This window comes from Macaca thibetana, chromosome 20 (assembly GCF_024542745.1).
Source record: "Macaca thibetana thibetana isolate TM-01 chromosome 20, ASM2454274v1, whole genome shotgun sequence".
NCBI lineage: Eukaryota > Metazoa > Chordata > Mammalia > Primates > Cercopithecidae > Macaca > Macaca thibetana.
Genome location: NC_065597.1, coordinates 49,311,254 through 49,330,118, shown reverse-complemented (window position 1 = coordinate 49,330,118; position 18,865 = coordinate 49,311,254). Strand labels below are relative to the sequence as shown.

The 18,865-nt window shown below is 51.5% G+C and overlaps 1 protein-coding gene across 3 annotated transcripts in view; it reads right to left on the bottom strand.

The window, feature by feature from the left end:
- Nucleotides 1-18,504, bottom strand: part of GSG1L (GSG1 like) — a 272,422-nt gene extending 253,918 nt beyond the window's left edge. For all 3 annotated transcript variants that reach the window (XM_050773981.1, XM_050773982.1, XM_050773983.1), the window contains exon 1: nucleotides 18,162-18,504. In XM_050773981.1, the coding sequence (XP_050629938.1) occupies nucleotides 18,162-18,504 (343 nt within the window). The remainder of the gene's footprint in view (nucleotides 1-18,161) is intronic.
- Between the last annotated feature and the right edge of the window lie 361 nt (nucleotides 18,505-18,865).

Sequence of the window (18,865 nt, the reverse complement as noted above, 5' to 3'; positions counted from 1 at the left end):
ATCTGCCTGCCTCAGCCTCCCAAAGTGCCAGGATTACAGGCGTGAGCCACCATGCTCGGCCATGAATGCACATTGCTAAATGAAAAAGCCAGTCTGAAAAGGCTACATCCTGTGTGATTCCAACTGTATGACAGTTTTTGGAAAAGGCAAAACCATGGAGACAGTAAAAGGATCAATGCGGTTGCCAGGAGTTTGGGGGAAATAAAGGACAAAAAGGTAGAGCATGGGGGATTTTTGGGGGGTGGTAAAATGACTCTGTCTGATACTACAATGATGGGTCCATGTCATTACACATTTGTCCAAGCCTACAGAATGTGCAACGCTATGAGTGATCCCTAATGTAAACTATGGACTTTGGGTGATAGTGACATGCCAGTGAGGGCCCATCAGTTGTTACCAATGTACTACTCTGGTGGGAGATGTTGATAATGGGAGAGGCTATGCATATGTGAAGAAAGTGGGGATCTGGGATGTGTCGATCGATACTCTATGCTCAATTTTGCTGTGAAACTAAAACTGCTTTAAAAAATAAAGTGTATTGGCCAGAAGCTGTGGCCCACGCCTGTAATCCCAGCACTGTGGGAGGCCAAGGTGGGCAGATCACTTGAGACCAGGAGTTCAAGACCAGACTGGCAACATGGTGAAACCCTGTCTCTACAAAAAAGACAAACATTAGCTGGGCATGGTGGTGTGCTTCTGTAGTCTCAGCTACTTGAGGGGCTGTGGCAGGAGAATTACTTGAGCCTAGGAGCCAGAGAAGTTGCAGTGAGCCAAGACCGCACCATTGCACCCCAGCCTGGGCAACAAGAACGAAACTCCACCTCAAATGATGATAATAATAATAAAATCAAGTCTTCCTAAGCTGACCTCAACAAGTACCAGGCCAATTTAAAACCTAACATTTCTGGGAAGCTGAGGCAGGTGGATTTCCTGAGCACAAGAGTTCGAGACCAGCCTGGGCAACATGGTGAAACCCCACCTCTACTCAAAACACAAAAATTAGCCAGGCATGGTGGCAAGCGCCTGTAATTCCAGCTACTCGGAAGTCTGAAGCAGAAGAATCACTTGAACCCCGGAGGAGGAGGTTGCAGTGAGCTGAGATCGCGCCATTGCACTCCAGCCGGGGCTGGAAAGAGCAAGGTTCTTTCTCCAGAAAAATACAAACTAAATAAAAATTAAAGACCCAACATTTATATATTCCATCATGAAATTCTCTATTTTGAAGATGAATGGGAAAAATCATCTAGGAATTCAGGAAAAATAATAATAACGTTGCCCATAAAGGAACAAAAACTGGGGCTGACCTCAGACATCGCTTCCTCACCACCAGATGCCAGAACACAAGCAGAGCTGACCGCAGGATGTTGAGGGGGAAGGTTTAAACTTGTGGGGTCTGTGCCTAGCCAGGAGGCCATCTGCAGCCTCAGGCCCTGGAGAGATATTGCTAGGAAAACAAGCTCTGAGGAGTGTGCCACGTGCATTGAGGAGGACATCCACTCTTTTTTTTTTTTTTTTTTTTTTTTTTTTTGAGACGGAGTCTCCTTCTGTCGCCCAGGATGGAGTGCAGCGGCGCGATCTCAGCTCACTTGCAAGCTCCGCCTCCCAAGTTCAAGCGATTCTCCTGCCTCAGGCTCCCGAGTAGCTGGGATTACAGCTGCGTGCCACCACGCCCGGCTAATTTTTCGTATTTTTAGTAGAGACGGGGTTTCACCGTGTTAGCCAGGATGGTCTCAAGCTCCTGACCTCGTGATCCACCCGCCTTGGCCTCCCAAAGTGCTGGGATTACAGGCTTGAGCCACCAAGCCCGGCCGGAAGTCCAGTCTTCGTGGCCCGCCTCTGCTTCCGGTCTCACATCACCACTCCCTGACTCCCGGGTTCACTGCACTCTGGCGCATCAGGCTTGTCCTTGCTCCTCAAACTCGCCCCGCTCTATCCCTGCACAAAGCCTGTGCAAAGCCTTTGCACCTGCCATGTCCTCTGCCTGGACACGGCTTCCTCTGATCACCTGTGGCCGGCTTCCTCTCAGTCTTCCAGTCTCACTCAGATGCCACCTGCTCAGAGAGGGAAAAGTTTGCTGCTTTGTGTATCACGCACACGCACACAGACACACATGCGCATGAGCACAAAGGCGACTGGAAGTTCCATGAGGACAGGAACCTAGTCATCCTCTTCACTGAATCCAGCTTCCATCATGGGACCCAGCACATAGACGGTGACCAGGCATAGACCATCATGTCTAGCATTCAAAATGTATTCCCCCATATGAATAAAAAAGGGGGAAAGTTTACAAAAAGGACTTGCAATTAGCCATGAAACCAGTTAAGCACAGAATTAAGTTGCAATGATTGTGGCATTTATGAATAAAAAACAGAATTCAAGAGCAACTAATTTTCTCATCCTACCAGGAAATACGCAATATATGCTGTTTTGTTCTTCATAATTATAACAAAAATGGAAGTCCAAGTATTAAAAACAGAATTAACATCAGTATGTATGCTTTTTAAATCATTAGTAGAGAAGAAAAGAAGCAAAACCTAATCTATGTAGTGAAAGATTAAAAAAAAAAAAACTAAAAATCGAAAACATTCAACCAAAAGAAAGAAGTGAAAGAAGTGAGACCAAGTGTATTTGTTATTGAAGTAAATAGTATTTGGTTAAGACCCTCGGGTTGTACCAAAAAATAAGTAAATAAGGCTAACTCTATGTTCTTACCAGATATTCACCTAACAAAAAGACATGGAAAAGTTAAAATAAAAAGTCTAGTAAGAAATATATCAAGGGAATACAATCGAAAGAAAGCAGGGATAGCAATATTAAAATATGAAAAAATAGAATGCAAAGTAAAAAGCATTCGCTGGGGGAAAATAGCCATTTTATCTTGACAAAAGATAAAATCCACAATTCCACAATGAAAATATAACTGTCAAGAATCTTCTTGTGATGAATAACATAGACTCAAACTTTTTTATGAAAACAAAAACTATCAGAAATTCAAGTAAAAAGGGGAAGAATCCTATTGAAGAGAAAGAGATTAACCTACCTCACCCAGTTTTTGGCAGATAAAGAGAGTAAAGATAAATAAATAACAATTTAGAGGCCGGGTGCAGTGACTCACACTTGTAATCCTAGCACTTTGGGAGGCTGAGGTGGGAAGATTGCTTGAGGCCAATAGTTTGAGACCAGCCTTGGCAACATAGTGAGACCTCATCTCTACCAAAAAAAATTTTTTTTAATTAGCCAGGTGTGGTAGCATGCACCTGTAGTCCCAGCTACTCCGGAGGCTGAGATGGAAGGATCACTTGAACCCAGGAAGTTGAAGCTGCAGTGAGACGTGATGGTGTCACTGCACTCCAGCCTGGGTGACAGAGCAAGACTCTGTCTCAAAAAATATATATAACAACATAAAGCCCTTAAATAATACTATCTATAAAACTGCTTTAAACTGCACACAGGGAATATACCTGCTTTTTCAAATAAAACATTTATGGAAAAATTATAAGGCAGAAATTGCATAGGCTACTTTCTCTATCCTTCAGTAAATTAGAAATTAATGACAAAAAAAATTAAGCAAATAAGACAAGGCACAGGGATTTTTTTTTTTTTTTTTTTTTTTTTTTTTTTTTTTTTGAGACAGAGTCTTGCTCTATCCCCCTGGCTGGAGTGCAGTGGCGCTATCTCGGCTCACTGCAAGCTCCGCCTCCCGGGATCATGCCATTCTCCTGCCTCAGCCTCCTGAGTAGCTGGGACTACAGGCGCCCGCCACTGCGCCTGGCTAATTTTTTGTGATTTTAGTAAAGACGGGATTTCACCATGGTCTCAATCTCCTGACCCTGTGATCTGCCCGCCTCGGCCTCCCAAAGTGCTGGGATTACAGGCGTGAGCCACCGCGCCCGGCCGCACTGGGATTTTTTTAATAGACAGAGCCTCACTATGTTGCCCAAGCTGGTCTCTAACTCCTGGTTTCAAGTGATCCTCCCACCTCAGCCTCCCAAAGTGCTGGGATTACAGGCATGAACCACTGCACCTGGCCTATACTGGGAAATTTGTAATGCTCTACTAAATAATTTTGGATCAATGAAGTAATAAAATCAAAATTTCTGAACTTTTAGAAACAAAATTGTCATTGCATAATCTTTAGAAAATCATCTCAAAGAAAGTGCTGCATTTTAAAGCACTGCACTTATAGGATATGGCTAAAGCAGTGCTCAGAGGCAAACTCATAGCATTAAATGCATTCATAATTTTTTAACTATGAAAAAAACAAAATTTTCCATGTAAAAACTTGCAAACATTAACAAACCTCAGAAAAGTCAAACAAAAGAAAACTAGGATATATAAGAAAATTTGAAAAAACACAATCAATAAATACAAGAGTAATGAGGCTTTTTTTTTTTTTAAAGATGGAGAAGGGGGCAATTAAACAACTAAGATGACAAGACCTGGGCTGGAGAAAAAAAAGGGAGAAGGGTAGAACAAATCAGGCCTGGGGCCTGAGGATGTGCAGTCTCAGTATAGATCCTATGTAAAGGTTTCAAGCCAGTCAGCTCTCTCTGGAGGTCTGGAAAGCAATTTTTACCAGGGCCCATATCACCATTGGTAGACTTGAGCAAGACAAAGCCAATAGAAAGAGAAGAAAACCCACAAAATACACAGGAGCAGGAATGAGAAAAGGAAACTCATCAAACAGAGGCTTTTTATTTAAATCTTTTTAAATTCCTTTTAAAATTCCTTTCAATTCCTTTTAAAAGAAATTCCTTAAGTAGAAAACTGGACTGTGTGGTAGCTCATGCCTGTCAGCCCAACACTTAGGGAGGCCAAGGCAGGAAGATCACTTGAGCCCAGAAGTTCAAGACCAGCCTGAGCAACATAGCAAGACCCCAACTCTACAAAAAAAAATTTAAAAATTAGGTGGGCATGGTGACACATGCCTGTAGTCCCAGCTACTCGGAAGGCTGAGAAGGGAGGATCACCTAAGCCTGAAAGGTCAAGACTGCAGTGAGCTGTGATTGCACCATTGCACTCCAGCCTGGGCAAGAGACTGAGACCCTATCTCAAGTGGAAAGAAAAGTGGAAAATTAAAGTGATCAATCAGCAAGGACTAACTTATTGTGCTTAGAATGCTCCTCTCTACTCCCTCAAGAACTCTATGGCTGCCCTCTTTTTTTTTTTTTTTTTTTTTTTTTTTTTTTTTTTTTTTTTTGAGGCAGAGTCGCCCAGGCTGGAGTGCAGTGGTGCCATCTCGGCTCACCGCAAGCTCTGCCCCTCTGGGTTCACGCCATTCTCCTGCCTCAGCCTCCCGAGTAGCTGGCACCACAGGCGCCCGCCACCATGCCCGCCTTGGCCTCCCAAAGTGCTGGGACTACAGGCGTGAGCCACCGCGCCCAGCCTGGCTGCCTTCTTAAAGTCGTTCAGGCCTCAGTTCAGATGTCACCTTGTCAAAGAAGGTCTCCCCAACACTGTATCCAAAACTCCACCTGAGCTACCTCACGACTCTGTTTCATGGAATTCAAAGCACTACATCTCTATATGAAATTATTGATTTATCTATGGTTTAACTTATTTATTTTCTCTCTCTCCACTAGAATGGATGCTCCTTGTGGGCAGGAACCTTATTTATGAAGTTCACCTAGTGAACCTGATGCCTAGCAGAGGACCTGGGACAGAGTAGGTGCTTAACAGATGTGATGGATGGATGGATGAATGAATGAATGAATGAATACCAAAGGAGACAAGACAATTTCCAGAATATCCTTCCAAATGATCTCTTATTACAAAGGAGAGCAAATCTTTTTTTTTTTTTTTTTTTTTTTTTTCAGAGTCAAGATCTTACTCTGTCACCCAGGCTGGAGTGCAGTGGTGGGATCACAACTCACTGCAGCCGAGAACTCCTGGGCTCAAGCAATCCTCCCATCTCAGCCTCCTCAATGGCTAGGACCACAGGTGCACACCACCACACCTGGCTAATGTTTTTTGTAGGATGGGGTCTTGCTATGTTGGTCTTGAACTTCTCACCTCAAGCAATCCTCCTGTCTCAGCCTCCAGAAGGGCTGGGATTGGAGGCGTGAGCCACTGCACCCAGCTAGGAGGACAGATCTTTAAAGATAGAAATAGGTATCCTGGAAATACTTCAAGGGTCGGAACAACTCGGCCAGCAGGTAAGGGTTTGGTGCCTTTTGGAAAGATGGCCTTGCATCTCAAAATTCTACTCCATCACCATTAGAGGAAAAATGTAAAGCAGGCTTCAAAAGTCACAAAAAGGTTATGGCTTATACAGTCAAGAGCCTATTAGCCTTCACCCACTCAGAGGAGCCCAACTGCTTCCTGATCCCAAGTTCCAAGGGTCATTTTTGGTCTGCAACTGGTGCCATATAAGCCGCCATCACCAATGTATCTGTTCTCATTGTCTCCAGAATGCAAGCTCCATGAAGATAAGGACTGTCTGCTTTGTACCCCACTGAATCCACAATGACCTTAGTAAGGGCTTAATAAATTTAGGTTACATGCACAAATGAAGAAACCACCTCCTGTCATCTGTCTTCCTTCTCTGGAATGGAAGCTCCGTGAAACTAAAACCCTCATCCGTCTTGTTTCCTGCTACAGTCCCCCGCAGCTAGACAAAGCCTAGCACAGAGTAGGTGCTCATGAAAATGAATGACAGAAGGAATGAGAATTTGTAGCCTCTCCTTCTGAGTCATCCCAAGTGTTCATTACCTACTAGTCCCAGGAAATTTGGCTTTTGGTTGGGGTGGGCATTTTTTGAATAACAGCTATTCTGACCAACAGGGCATAAGTCATAAAACTGAAGGTCAAGGTCTAGCAGAACCTTAAGGGATAGTCAAAGATCAGCAACTAGAAAGCAGGGCTCCAGGTTCTGGTGCCAGTTCTGCCAGGGACTAGGGGATGGTTTGGAAAAGTGTCTTTCCCTGAAGAGACGTGCATTTCCTTGTTCGTAAAACAAAGAGTTGATTTTCAGACAGTGATTCTCAAAAGCGTGGGCTGCACATCACTGAGGCATGGAGGTAGATCGAGCAATTGGCAGCATGTCAGGTAGGGAGAAGTGTTATGAAAAAAAAAACAAAAAACAAGCTGCGTAGTGGAATAAGGTGGGGAGGTGACTGTGACTTTAAATAGAGTGGCCAAGGAAGACCTCATTCACAAGGAACGTTTGAGGGAAGTGACGGGGTGGAAATCTGGAGAAAGAGTTTCAGGCTAAGGGAGTTGCACGTGCAAAGGCCCTGGGGCAGGAGCATGCCTGGAGGTGTGTGTGCAACAGGACAGTGGGGCTGCAGCAGAAACAGTGAGGAAGCGCATCACGGGAGATGGGGCAGAGAGTAATGGGGCAGGTGATGGCAGGTCTTGTAGCTACTGGGAGGACATTGGCTTTACCGGGAATGACATGGGAGCCACCGGAGGGTCTGAGTGGAGGGACTCCAGCAGTATGCAGTAGGATTGCTCAGCACAGTGGGGGACAAACAGAAGCAGGATGATCAGTGAGTGGGATGCTGCAGTCACCCAGGCCAGAGATAGTGCAGGCTCAGACCAGGAGATGGGGAGAAATGGTGGGACTCTGGATGTGTTTGGGAAAAGAGTCAGCAGGATATGCCCATAGATTAAATGAGCTGTGTGAGGATGAGTGTGTGTTTGTGTCTGTGAGGAGAGAGAGAAAGGAGTCAAAGACGACTCCAAGGTCTTTTGCCTGAGAAACTGGAAAGGTGGAGCTGTCATTTGTTGAGATGGCGCTAAGAGAGGGGCAGGGGTGGGGTGTGGGGGAGTCATCTGTGCCACCAATGTTCAACCTGTCATCAATGTTCCCTGGCTTCTACTTTCTTTCTCTTTTTAATTAAAAAAAAATTTTTTTTAGAGATTGGGTCTCGCTATGTTGCCCAGGCTGGTCTCAAACTCCTGGCCTCAACCAATCCTCCCACCTCAGCCTCCCAAAGTGCTGGGATTACAGTTGTGTGCCATCCTGCCGGCCCCAGGTCTCTGCTCTCTAAGCACATGGTAGGACCGAAATTCTCCAGTCCTTGAAAAGGTGGACATGGCCATGTGATTTGCCTTGACCAATGAGATGCAAGCAGGATGGTACATGCCACTTCTAAGCAAGGACTCATACCCTTTCCTGCCTCGACAGCCATGGAAACTCAGAGATGGAGCATCCTTTATCCGGGTACCCAGTGAGGTCACCAAGAAGTAGAGTCCCCCACTGACCTACTATGGACATGTCACAGGAGTAAGAAGTCCACTAGGGTTGTCTGCAACCTCCCACGTGTGCAGATTGCTGCAGATAGCTGGGACAGCATAGCCCAACCTGGCCTGGCTGAGGAGGGCAGAAAATAGATGATTAGGTAGGGACACGTTAATCTAAGATGCCTGTGGGATCCCCACGTGGAGAGATCCACCAAGCAGAGGCAGTGACTCGTGTCTAAGTCTTTTGCCTCCCTGCCCCAACCAACTGTGTTCTGGAGAGGATCTTCCTCCTCGGTGCCCCTTCCAGGACCACCCAGAAGATCTCCCTCAAGGCGGGGCTCGGGCCAAGTGGGGCTGCCTGGGACAAGGCTGGCAGAGGGGGGCAGACAGTGTGGCCAGTAGTGTCCAAGGGGCTAGAGGAGTGGGGGTTTCAGCCTCCCGTCCCCTCTTCCAGAAAAGGATCCCCTATAGAGAAACCAGGGTGCAAAGCAGCCCAGAGAGAAGGGGGGACACACAGACCTAGACAAAGGGGAGCAGAAGCCCCACAAACATGTCCAGAGGGGACAGAGGTAATCAAGTTGACTTAGGGAGAAGCTGCTTCCCACATGCCACGTTTGCTTGGAGTGTGAATGACTAATAAAAATAGCACTGTTTTCCTAAGATGTTTGTATTCTTCTAGTCACACTTTACATAAGACTTCTTTTTGTTGTTATTATTAGTGTATCATTATTATTATTTGGGCAACATGAAGAGGGGTCAGTGATGAAATGAAGCCCCCATCCTCCAAACACTGCACCCACCCACTGCCGCCAACTGGGGGGATAGAGGGAGACAGGAGGGCAGAGTCGGATGAGGGAGGGTCTGACCTTCTCCATCTGCCTGGATGGGACACAGCCCTTCCCCCAGGGCTGAGGCCTCAAAGAGTCACTTCCCCTGTAGGGGTTTCCTGGAAAAAAGCACGGGGAGGTGGGAAGGGCCACGTGTGCTCCTGCCGCCTCCCCTGGGCTATTTCGGGCTCCCCTCGCTCGCCTCTCTCCTCTCCAGCTTCTCGGGCACCCTCCTCCCTGTGCGTGAGTGCACGTGCACTTGTGTGTGTCTGTGCATGCATGCGTGTGTGCACACACGTGTATCTCTTTCTCTGCCCACATATTTCTCCCTTTCTCCGTCTCTGTCTGTTTCTGTCTCATTGCTGCTCTCTGCATCTCTGTCCGGGTGTGCACCCGATGTGGCGCATGTGCCTCGATCTCCCTCTGCGTCTCCTCATCTCTCTCTGTGTCTCTGTCTCTCTCCTAGCTCGCTCCCTCTGTATGTGTCTGCCTTGCTCTCTGTTGGTCACTCCCTCTCTGGTCTCCTCGGTCCCCCCTGCAGCCTCTCTCTGCGTCCCTCTCAGATTCTGTGTGTGCCACCCAACCTGTGTCTATCACCCCCTCCCCCACTCCTCACAATGACTCTGTCTCCTGCCCTCCTCCTCCTCTCCTCTCCCGTGGCTATCTCTGATGCACGCTCTGCGAGGCCAGGACATGGGACAAGGCTACCACGGCCACTGCCCTCGCCAAGCTCCAGCCCAAACACCCACCCCAGCTCTGCTTCCAGAAACACTGACCCTCCTCAACCTCCATCACCTCCCATTCCCAGTCCCCGCCATCGGAGAAGAAGGATAGCCCCTGAGAGGGGACCCTGCCTCCTCCAGGCAAGCTTGGGGCCAGGTCCTCTTCCACATCTCACCCATACTGCCCACACTTCAGGAGGCCGAGGCAGATGGATCACCTGAGGTCAGGAATTGGAGACCAGCCTGGCCAACATGGTGAAACTCCGTCTCTACTAAAAATACAGAAATTAGCCCAGTATAGTGGCACGTGCCTGTAATCCCAGCTACTCAGGAGGCTGAGACAAGAGAATCGCTTAAACCCAGGAGGTGGAGGTTGCAGTGAGCCAAGATTGCACCACTGCACTCCAGCCTGGGTGACAGAGAAAGACTCCATCTCAAAAACGTAATAATAATAAAATAATAAAATAAAATATTATTATTACAAATATTTTTACATAAAAAGAAAAACAACTGGGAGCTGGGAACTCAATCCTGTCAAGAGCAAAACTCTGGCCTAGAAGTTGCAAATTGATGGGACAAGGGTCTACCCACCCCTCGAAAGGGCTTGATTTTGACCTGCAGATCAGATGTCTTTTTAAAAAAATGGATTTGTTGCCAAACGTGAACAATCAACAGATGTCATATAAAAACTGGGAGTTTGGAACAAAAATGGACCACTAGGCATCCCACAAGCACCCCCTCCTGCGGTGAGAAAGCCTTCTGGAACCACAAAGCAGTTGCCCAGCCCCCGCAGGCCCCTACCCCTTCCTCACCTCACTCTCGTAGGTTTCCAGCCTGGCCCCTGTGGGATTTTAGTTGGTGGCTCTGGATCCAAGGGAAGGTCCAGCTTCCAGGAGCCCAGTGGCCCTGGCTCTGACCTCTGAGGGGTGGTGATTTCACCTTTGCTGGGGACTCTGTCAGCTGTAGCATTTTGCTATTTTTATTTTTATTTATTTTTGAGGCAGGGTCTCCCTCTGTTGCCCAGGCTGGAGCACAGTGACATGATCACAGCTCACTGCAGCCTCAAACGCCTGGGCTCAAGGGATCCTCCCACCTCAGCCTCCCAAGTAGCTGGGACTTACAGGCACACACCACCACACTACCTAATTTTTATTTTTTTTTTGCAGAGATGGGGGTCTTACTATGTTGCCCAGGCTGGTCTTGAACTCCTCAAGGGATGCTAAAGTGCTGGGATTACAGGCGTGAGCCATTGTGCCCAGCTAGCATTGTTCTAATAAACTCCCCTTTTATTTATTTATTTTTTCCATTTTTTTTTAAGACGGAGTCTTGCTCTGTCCCCCAGGCTGGAGGGCAGTGGCGCGATCTCAGCTCACTGCAACCTGTGCCTTCTGGGTTCAAGCAATTCTCCCGCCTCAGCCTCCCGAGTAGCTGGGTCTACAGCTGCCTGCCACCACCCGTCTAATTTTTGTATTTTTAGTAGAGATGGGATTTCACCATGTTGGCCAGGCTGGTCTCAAACTCCAGACCTCAGGTGATCTGCCCACCTCGGCCTCCCAAAGTGCTGGTATTACAGGCGTGAGCCACTGTGCCTGGCCCATTCCCCTTTTATTCTTATCTGGGGTCGAGTTTGTTTCCATCACTTGGGACCAAAAGAGCCCAACCTGCACCGTCCTGAAGGCAGCAGAGGCCCGAGGTTGCAGCATCCTCACAAGATGGCTCTGAGTCTGGCACCCCAGAATTTAAACACGGGGGAGTGACTGTGAGCTCCCCACAGGATGCCATTAAACACCTCTCCTTGGAAATAAACCAAGAGAGGGAGCAGGGAAGAAAGAAGAACATCTGACAAACCACGGGAATGACAGGCACGGAGTACAGAGCCCCGCCTCTCACTGCCCACAGAAGCCCTGAGAAGTCCCCAGAGCCCCAGTGCGTTCCACAGGTGTTCCCTGAGTCCCTCCTGAAGACTCGGTCCCTGTCATACGGTGCTGCCTCCCAGAACCTGAACGAGCTGCCACACTGAGTCCTACGGCATTGACGTGCCAGCTTATGTAGGCTCTGGGGACAGCACGATGTGACTGGGACAAGACTTGTCCTCAGGGAGCCAGCGTCCCAGCAGGGAGATGGACGATAGAGAGAAGCCAGTGTGATACACAGTGGGTATGACCCCAATCAGAGCAGTGGGGACATCGAGGGTGCAGGGGAGTGCCGGCGGGCGGCGAAGCGGCTGATTCCAGTGGGGCGGTCCAGGAAGGCCTCACAGACAGGAGGACATTTGAGCGGAGACTTGCACGGGGTTGTGTTGTGGAAGAGTTCCTGGAGGCAACGAACAGCGAGTACAAAAGCCTCAGCCTGTCGGAGAGCTGGTAAAGGGGCCGGTGTGGCTGGAGAAGAGTGGGGGTGGAGAGGAGCGGGGAAGGGCAGGAGGCAGCAAGGCAGATTGCAGACTTCCTGGCAGTCCCTGGAAGGCATTCGACTGTGACTGAGTGAGGAAGGGTCCAGAGTGGAGAACGGGGGTGATCCGCCTCCAATGGAACAGGGAACCCTCCAGCCACTGGGTAGAGAAACAGACCATGAAGTCAAGGCCAGGAGCAGGGGGAGCTGCAGGGCTAGGTGGGATGCACTGGCTTCTGACTGACCGGTTGGCAGGATGGACCAATGGACCAGGCGTCCAAACTGAGGTTTGGAGGCCTGAGCCCCTAGAGGGGAAGGGCGGCAATTCATGTAAAGTGGGGGCAGAACAGGTGGGGGTTGGGGGACCGTGGACTCCTGCAAGGAGCAGCTCCACTCACTCCCATTGGAAGTACAGACTCCATCTGCCAGGTTTTCAAGAAACGCCATAAATCCAGATGTTTCTATGAAGTGGCTCCATATTCAAATGTTGGCAACTTATTCAAAGACACTGTGAACACTGCAGGGCCAAACCAAACAGATACACAGTTCAGATGTGACACGTGGGCAACCTGTCTGCAGCCACAGACTCGATGGCAGCAAGTCCCATTTACCAAGTGCTGGCTGTGGCCAGTGAAGTGCTGGGACCACGTTATCTGGATCAACCCCAATGATGCTATGGTGGGGCAGATAGGATCATCCTCATGCCCCAACCAAGGAAACTGGGGCCCAGAGAGGGCAGACTCCTACCCAAGGCCACACAGCAGCCGGCAGTGGTATGAGGACTGGAACCTGGACCATCTGGGCCCAAACCCTGTGATGGGTCACGGGACAGGGCTCTGTCACCTCCATCATCCACACGAAACACTCAACAAAACTCCATTTTACACACGAGGAAAGAAAAGACCAGAGAGAGAGGGAGTATGATTTCTCCAAAGCCACTCAGCAAGTTGGCATCAAAGCCTGGAGCCAAACCCAGGGCTTGTGACTCCAGATGCAGTGCTCTGCCCAACGAGCCTGGTTGGAGGAACCAAGGGACCCTGAGTGAGCTGGACTGGGGAGACTGGGGGGTAGCACAGCACAGCAGGCAACAGCCAGGCTCCGGAGCCTCCCGCCTGGGTACACATCCCAGCTTTGCCACTTACTAGCTGTGTGACCTTGGGCAACTCACTTCACCTCTCTGTGCCTCTGTTTACTCATCTGGGAATGAGAGCAACCAGGGCACCCACCTCATAGGGCTATATGCGGATGAAAGGAAGTAATACTTGTCAGGCCAGCCACAGTGGCTCACGCCTGCAATCCCAGCCCTTTGGGAGGCCCAGCACTTTGGGAAGCAAATAGCTTGAGCCCAGGAATTTGAGACCATCCTGGGCAACATAGTGAAACCTTGTCTATACAAAAAAATACAAAAATCAGCCAGGTATGGTGGCGTACACCTGTGGTCCCAGCTACTCAGGAGGCTAAGGCAGGAGGATGGCCTGAGCCCAGGAGGTGGAGGCTGCAATAAGCTGTGCTCACAATACCACACTCCAGCCTGAGCGACAGAACAAGACCAGAAAAAAAAAAAAAAAAATGTCGAGGAGTTAGAGCAATGCCTTCCATTGTGCAAATATTTGCCCAACAAATCTCCCAACATGAAACCCATCGACTATGACACTAACATACTCCCAAGCACCAAAAACCTCCTGGTTGGGAACATCACAGGGGTCCTCATACTTGTGACACTGTAGCAGCATAATTTAGGGGACTGAGCAGAAGAGCTGGGGTTCTCTGTTCAAAAGAAAGGAAGACCAGACAGGTACAGGGAAGGCTAGCTGGAGACTTGACTCTGAGTGACAGGAAGGCGGTGCCGTGCCCCACATCTAATGATGACTCGGATGCTGGGTGCAGGATGAACTGGGGAGTGGGGGTGATGGCAGAGGCGGACGGATGGCTGCAGAAGTCCGTGGGAGACATGGATGGCTGTGGGTGGCTCAGCCCGGGGTGGCAGCCACACCGAGATGGTGCTCCCCACTCCCTGCCCTACATCACCAAATCCTTGCACCTCCAGTGGGTGCTAGCTGCTCTGATCCCCACCTACACAGTAGCCCTGGGAGGTTCCTGCCTGAAACCACGCTGCTTGTAAGAGGCTGTAGAACTTCCACCAGTTCTACAGGGGATAGGGTGTTTTCGAGTCTGAAGGAAACATGCTCCTTTCTGCCCCAGCATCTCTGGGACTGCGGGAGGGGTCACCGCAGTGTGGGGCATGTTGGCTCCCAGCCTGGGTTCCGCATGGGTCTTCTGGCTTCACACCCACCCCGTCGTCACCCAGCCCTGGGACTGGTCTCTCCCTTCTCTCTCTAATCTCACCCCCCTCCTGCCAGCCTGGCAAGTCCCCCAAGACCCCTCCACCTCCCCCCAGTCTTCCCGAGCCACCCTTTTCCTGCAGCTCAAAAGCATACAGGATGAAGTCCAACGCGTGTGGACGTCGCCTGTCCTCCCAGCTGGCACAAGCCCCCCCACCTGCCCCACCGTCGCCCCCACCCTAGACCTTCATTCTCCCCTCCTCCAGGCCTCTCCTCAGCCACCCCCACCACACCCACCAGAACGATGCTTGCGTCTGCTCCCTACCCAACCCCTCCCCAGCATCTCAACCAGAAGAGAAATCCAATTTGTGTGAAGGGCTTGGGGTAACTCTGTGTCGAGGCCACGCTTCCCTTTCTGTTTGTGGAAGGACACGGGTGCTCTTCTTGGAGCAAGGAGAAAAGGTTTCTTTGTCCAGGGTCTGGTGAAAGTATGTCTGTTTAGGGCAGGCTGCAGTTTTCTCGGTGAACGCTGTAGACTTTTAGTGTGGGAAAAGGGCTTATTACGTTTCCCTGTGGCTGCCCGAGTGGGGAGAGGTTTTTCTGAGCCTAGAAAGGAATGACCAAACAGGCGAACAGGCGTTGGAGAGGAGGGAACATTTAGCAGCTCCTTCTCACAGAGCGGTGAGGATCTCTTGGTTGGTGTTTGCATTTGGGTGCACGTGAAACACACAGAAGGAAAGAAAGCTTTGCTCTAGTGTCATGGAAGGGAGGGAAGTTTAGCCTTGATGTATGGGGGTTGGGATGGCGGGATTTTGTTCAGGGGACTATTGGGGTGTTGTTTTTTTTTTTTTTTTTTTTTTTTTTTTTTTTTTTTGCTCTTCGAGTAAAAAAATAAAATAGTCACAGAACCCAGAAGAAAGGTTGTCATGGCAACAAAAGTTTGAGGCCAGGTACTTATCACCCTTTCAAGACCACAGTGGTGGAGAAGGCAGGATTTTGGCACTATAGGATCAGCTGCAGAAACAACCCCAGCTGGCTCCGATTCCCAAATTTCTCACCAGCACTGACAAGCTGATAACTATTTTCCAAGCTCTCAGAGAGGAAAATTGTGATTTCGGGGGAGGGATGATCTCCAGCCCACAGTGACCAAGAGGAAACTGTGGGTTTCTTTTATTTACCCAACAAATTAACCATCCGCATTTCTAACTCACAGAGTATTGGGAGTGAGGGTCTTAACTGAGCCCCCCAAAATGCCAACTTCCCTGACCCCTCAACTATACTATTCTCTTCCCCGATTCCTTCACTCTGATTTCTTTCTGTTCCCAAGAAGACAATTTGAGCTCCCTTCCCAGAATCCCCTGTGAGCCTTAAGTTTCTCATCTGAAAAAGCAAGTGCCCTAGAAGTGTCTGCCTCAAAGGTGGCAGCCAGGATTCAACAAGATTCAGGAGATGAGAAGTTTCAGCAGGACCTGGTGCACGTTCAAGGCTCAATAAATGTTAGCTAACATTGTTTTTAAAATAATTTTCAATTAATCATCTTTTGAAATACTTAAATATCCCAAGTCAAGCCCTGAATGAACTACAGGGAAATAACTGTAGCAAGTACTGGGACCGTGACCTTCAGGGAGCAGCCAAGAGAGACTCCAAACAATTAAGAGGCTCAGCTGACCAGCTTGGACCAGGACACTCGACAGAGGTAGAGACAGGGCCACTCCCGTGCCAGAGATGCACCATTGTATTTTCAGGTGTGTGCACAGAGGTGGTATGTCCCCAGGGTTGGGTCTCCTGAACCTTGGAAACACCTTCTTGAACTTGGAGAAAGATGTACAGCAGCAAGATGTCTACCTCCAAGGACGAAGATGTTCCTGACAACAAGGTGTTATGAGGCCTCTGTGTGAGAGATTAGGGTTGGGCTGTGCGCAAGGCAGAGACTTTTGGCCAAGATGCCTTTTGAAGTGAGTAATTTTAATTGCATCCCACAGTAAACATTTGAGTCTTGAGTGTAAAGCAGAAGTGGGTCTGATGGGGTGAAACCAATCAGGGGCAGGTCCCTATTCAAACACCATGTATCTCTGACAAACAGCCAGCCCGGTTCAAGTCACAGAAAAGTTTGGTCAGGCACCCCCAGAAGCGAGACAGAGGAGGCAGCACGGCAGGAAACCTCCGGTTCATCGTCCCAAGGCCCCATCCAGTATGCACCCTGCAAATGTTTCTTGAGGACCTGACCTAATAAGCACTAGACACTGCTCGGAGGCAGCAGTGAAGGAGACCAACCAACCGGGCTGGCCCTCACAGAGTGACATCCTATGGGGAGAAGGAACTATAAGCTAGTGACCAAAAACAGGCCCCAGAAAATGTCAGGCAGCGCCAAGTGTGGCAGGCAGATCAATGCAATGGTGAGATCTAAAGATGGAGACCCTCCCTCCAACGGGGAGCTCACAAGGTTGTCTCTCCTCAGTGTCCCGACTTGGAAGGCGATCCAGAGAGTCCCAGTGAAACTGACCAGGAGCCCCTGGAGAAGGAGGTGGGGCGGGGAAGGGCATTCCAGACAGAGGATGCAGCCTGTGCAAAGGCCTGGAGCTTTTCACTGGGTTCGCTTCACAGCTTCCTCCCTCTGCCCTCTAAACCACTTAGGCCACTGGCTTATTTAGGGCAAACTAAGGGTGGAGGTCTGCTCTTACCCACCCTTGAGCACACACACATATGTGGTGTCCACACTGAGGAGCTAGGCATGCAGGGACGAGTTTTAACCTTGGAGAAAGAGGTCAATTCACTGAGGAGGGTGCCCACGCCTGGACACCCCTCTGAGACACCCCTCTGAGACACCACGTCTTTTGAGCCAGCTCTACCTGCTGTGTGGCACAACCGGCTGTCGGGCAGTTGTCCCCTGGGCCCTGCCCCAGCCCGGCTGTCTGCCTCCAAAACACGCACTCCAGCCCAGGCTGCCTCTGGAATGTAGAGGAGGGGGTTCACGCAAAGGGGACAGCTTGATCTGCCTTCTGAAAAGTCAGTCCCCCCACCGAACCTAATGGGAGCCTTGTGCTAAGCTAAGCCCTCCTGGACTCCTCGACCCGGAGTTTGCCTAGCCGTCCCCAGTTCCCCAGTCTGCCTCTCCCAGGAGGGGGCCAGGATACAGAGGGCTCCCTGGCATCTGGCAACAGGGGTGCCTCTGGGCGGGTGCGGCTTTCTGGGAGCCCGTGGACTCCCCCACTCCCCACTCCCGTCTGAGAGGTTGGGCGCGGGTTGGCGATGGGGGTGGAAGGCTCCCGGGTCTGTGGATCTGCGGCGGGAGGGGCGGCTGATAACAGGAGTCCATGCATCACCCCCACCCCCAGGGGCGTTCCGGGGTGGATGGGGGCATCTAGTGCCCCGCGAAAGGAAGAGGAGGAGGGGGCGAGCGTGGAGATGAGTTGAGGCGCGGAAAGCAGCGCGCGCCCCTCTGACCAGCAGCTGGGGTGGGCGCCTTCCCGGGGCGCGGGAGCGTCCCCAAAGCCGCGGGGCGTCCGCAGAGGGTAGGAGGTCTGCCTTGCACCTCTCCACCGCGGAGCGTCCCGCATGTCCCCCCGCGCTGGTCCCCGGCCCCGGAACGGCGCGCGCCCCCTGCCCCGGAACGTCGCCCCCAGCCCGGCGGAGCGCCGGGAGCTGGGCCCAGGCGGCGGGAGGAGGGCGAGCGGGTCCGGGACTCGGGCCTCGGTGGCCGCGCCGCCCCGGGGGAGCCGGAGCCTAGCTGGCCGCCGCCCGCGCGCACTCACCAAGCCCGCTGAGCTCTTCCTCGCACGAGTACCAGATGCCGGTGTGGAAATTCCTGAAGAGGAAGCGGTCGTCGCCGGTCTCCCAGCTGTAGAGCGCGCCGCCAGGGGGGCCGTTCCCCGCGGCGGTGGCGGCGGCGGCAGCGGGGGCGGCGGTGCCGTTGGCCGTGGCGTTGGCGCCCGAGTTGGGGCAGTTGGCGCGCCCGCCCTGGCCGCAGCCCGGCTTGGGGACCCGCTGCGTGCCCTGGCACCAGTGCGTGGTGAGGAACGCGGTGGTGGCGAACAGCAGCGCCAGCAGGTTCAGGGCCACGGCCAGGAGCGCTCGGCCGCGGCGGCTCGTCTTCATGCCGCCCGCGCCGCCGGGACGGGACCGCACCGCCGGGGAGCTCCGCGCGCGAAGTTGGCAGCCGGCGCCCCGCGTCAGCGGCCGCTGCCCGCCGCGCCCCGGGGCTCTGGCGCCTGCGATCGGCGGCGGCGGACGCGGCGCGGGCCCATGCCCCCCCAACCCCGGGGTGGGGGCGCGGCGCAGGGGGCGCGGGGGGCGCGCGGGGGCGGGCGGGCGGGGAGGGCGGCGGCGGAGGAGCGGCTCCGGCGCGCCCGGAGCCCGGAGCGCGAGTGCACCTCGGCAAGGAGCCGCTGGCGCCTGGCAGCGGCCACGGCGCAGGGACGCGCGCCCCTCCGTGGGGAGACACCTGCAGGCGGCCGGC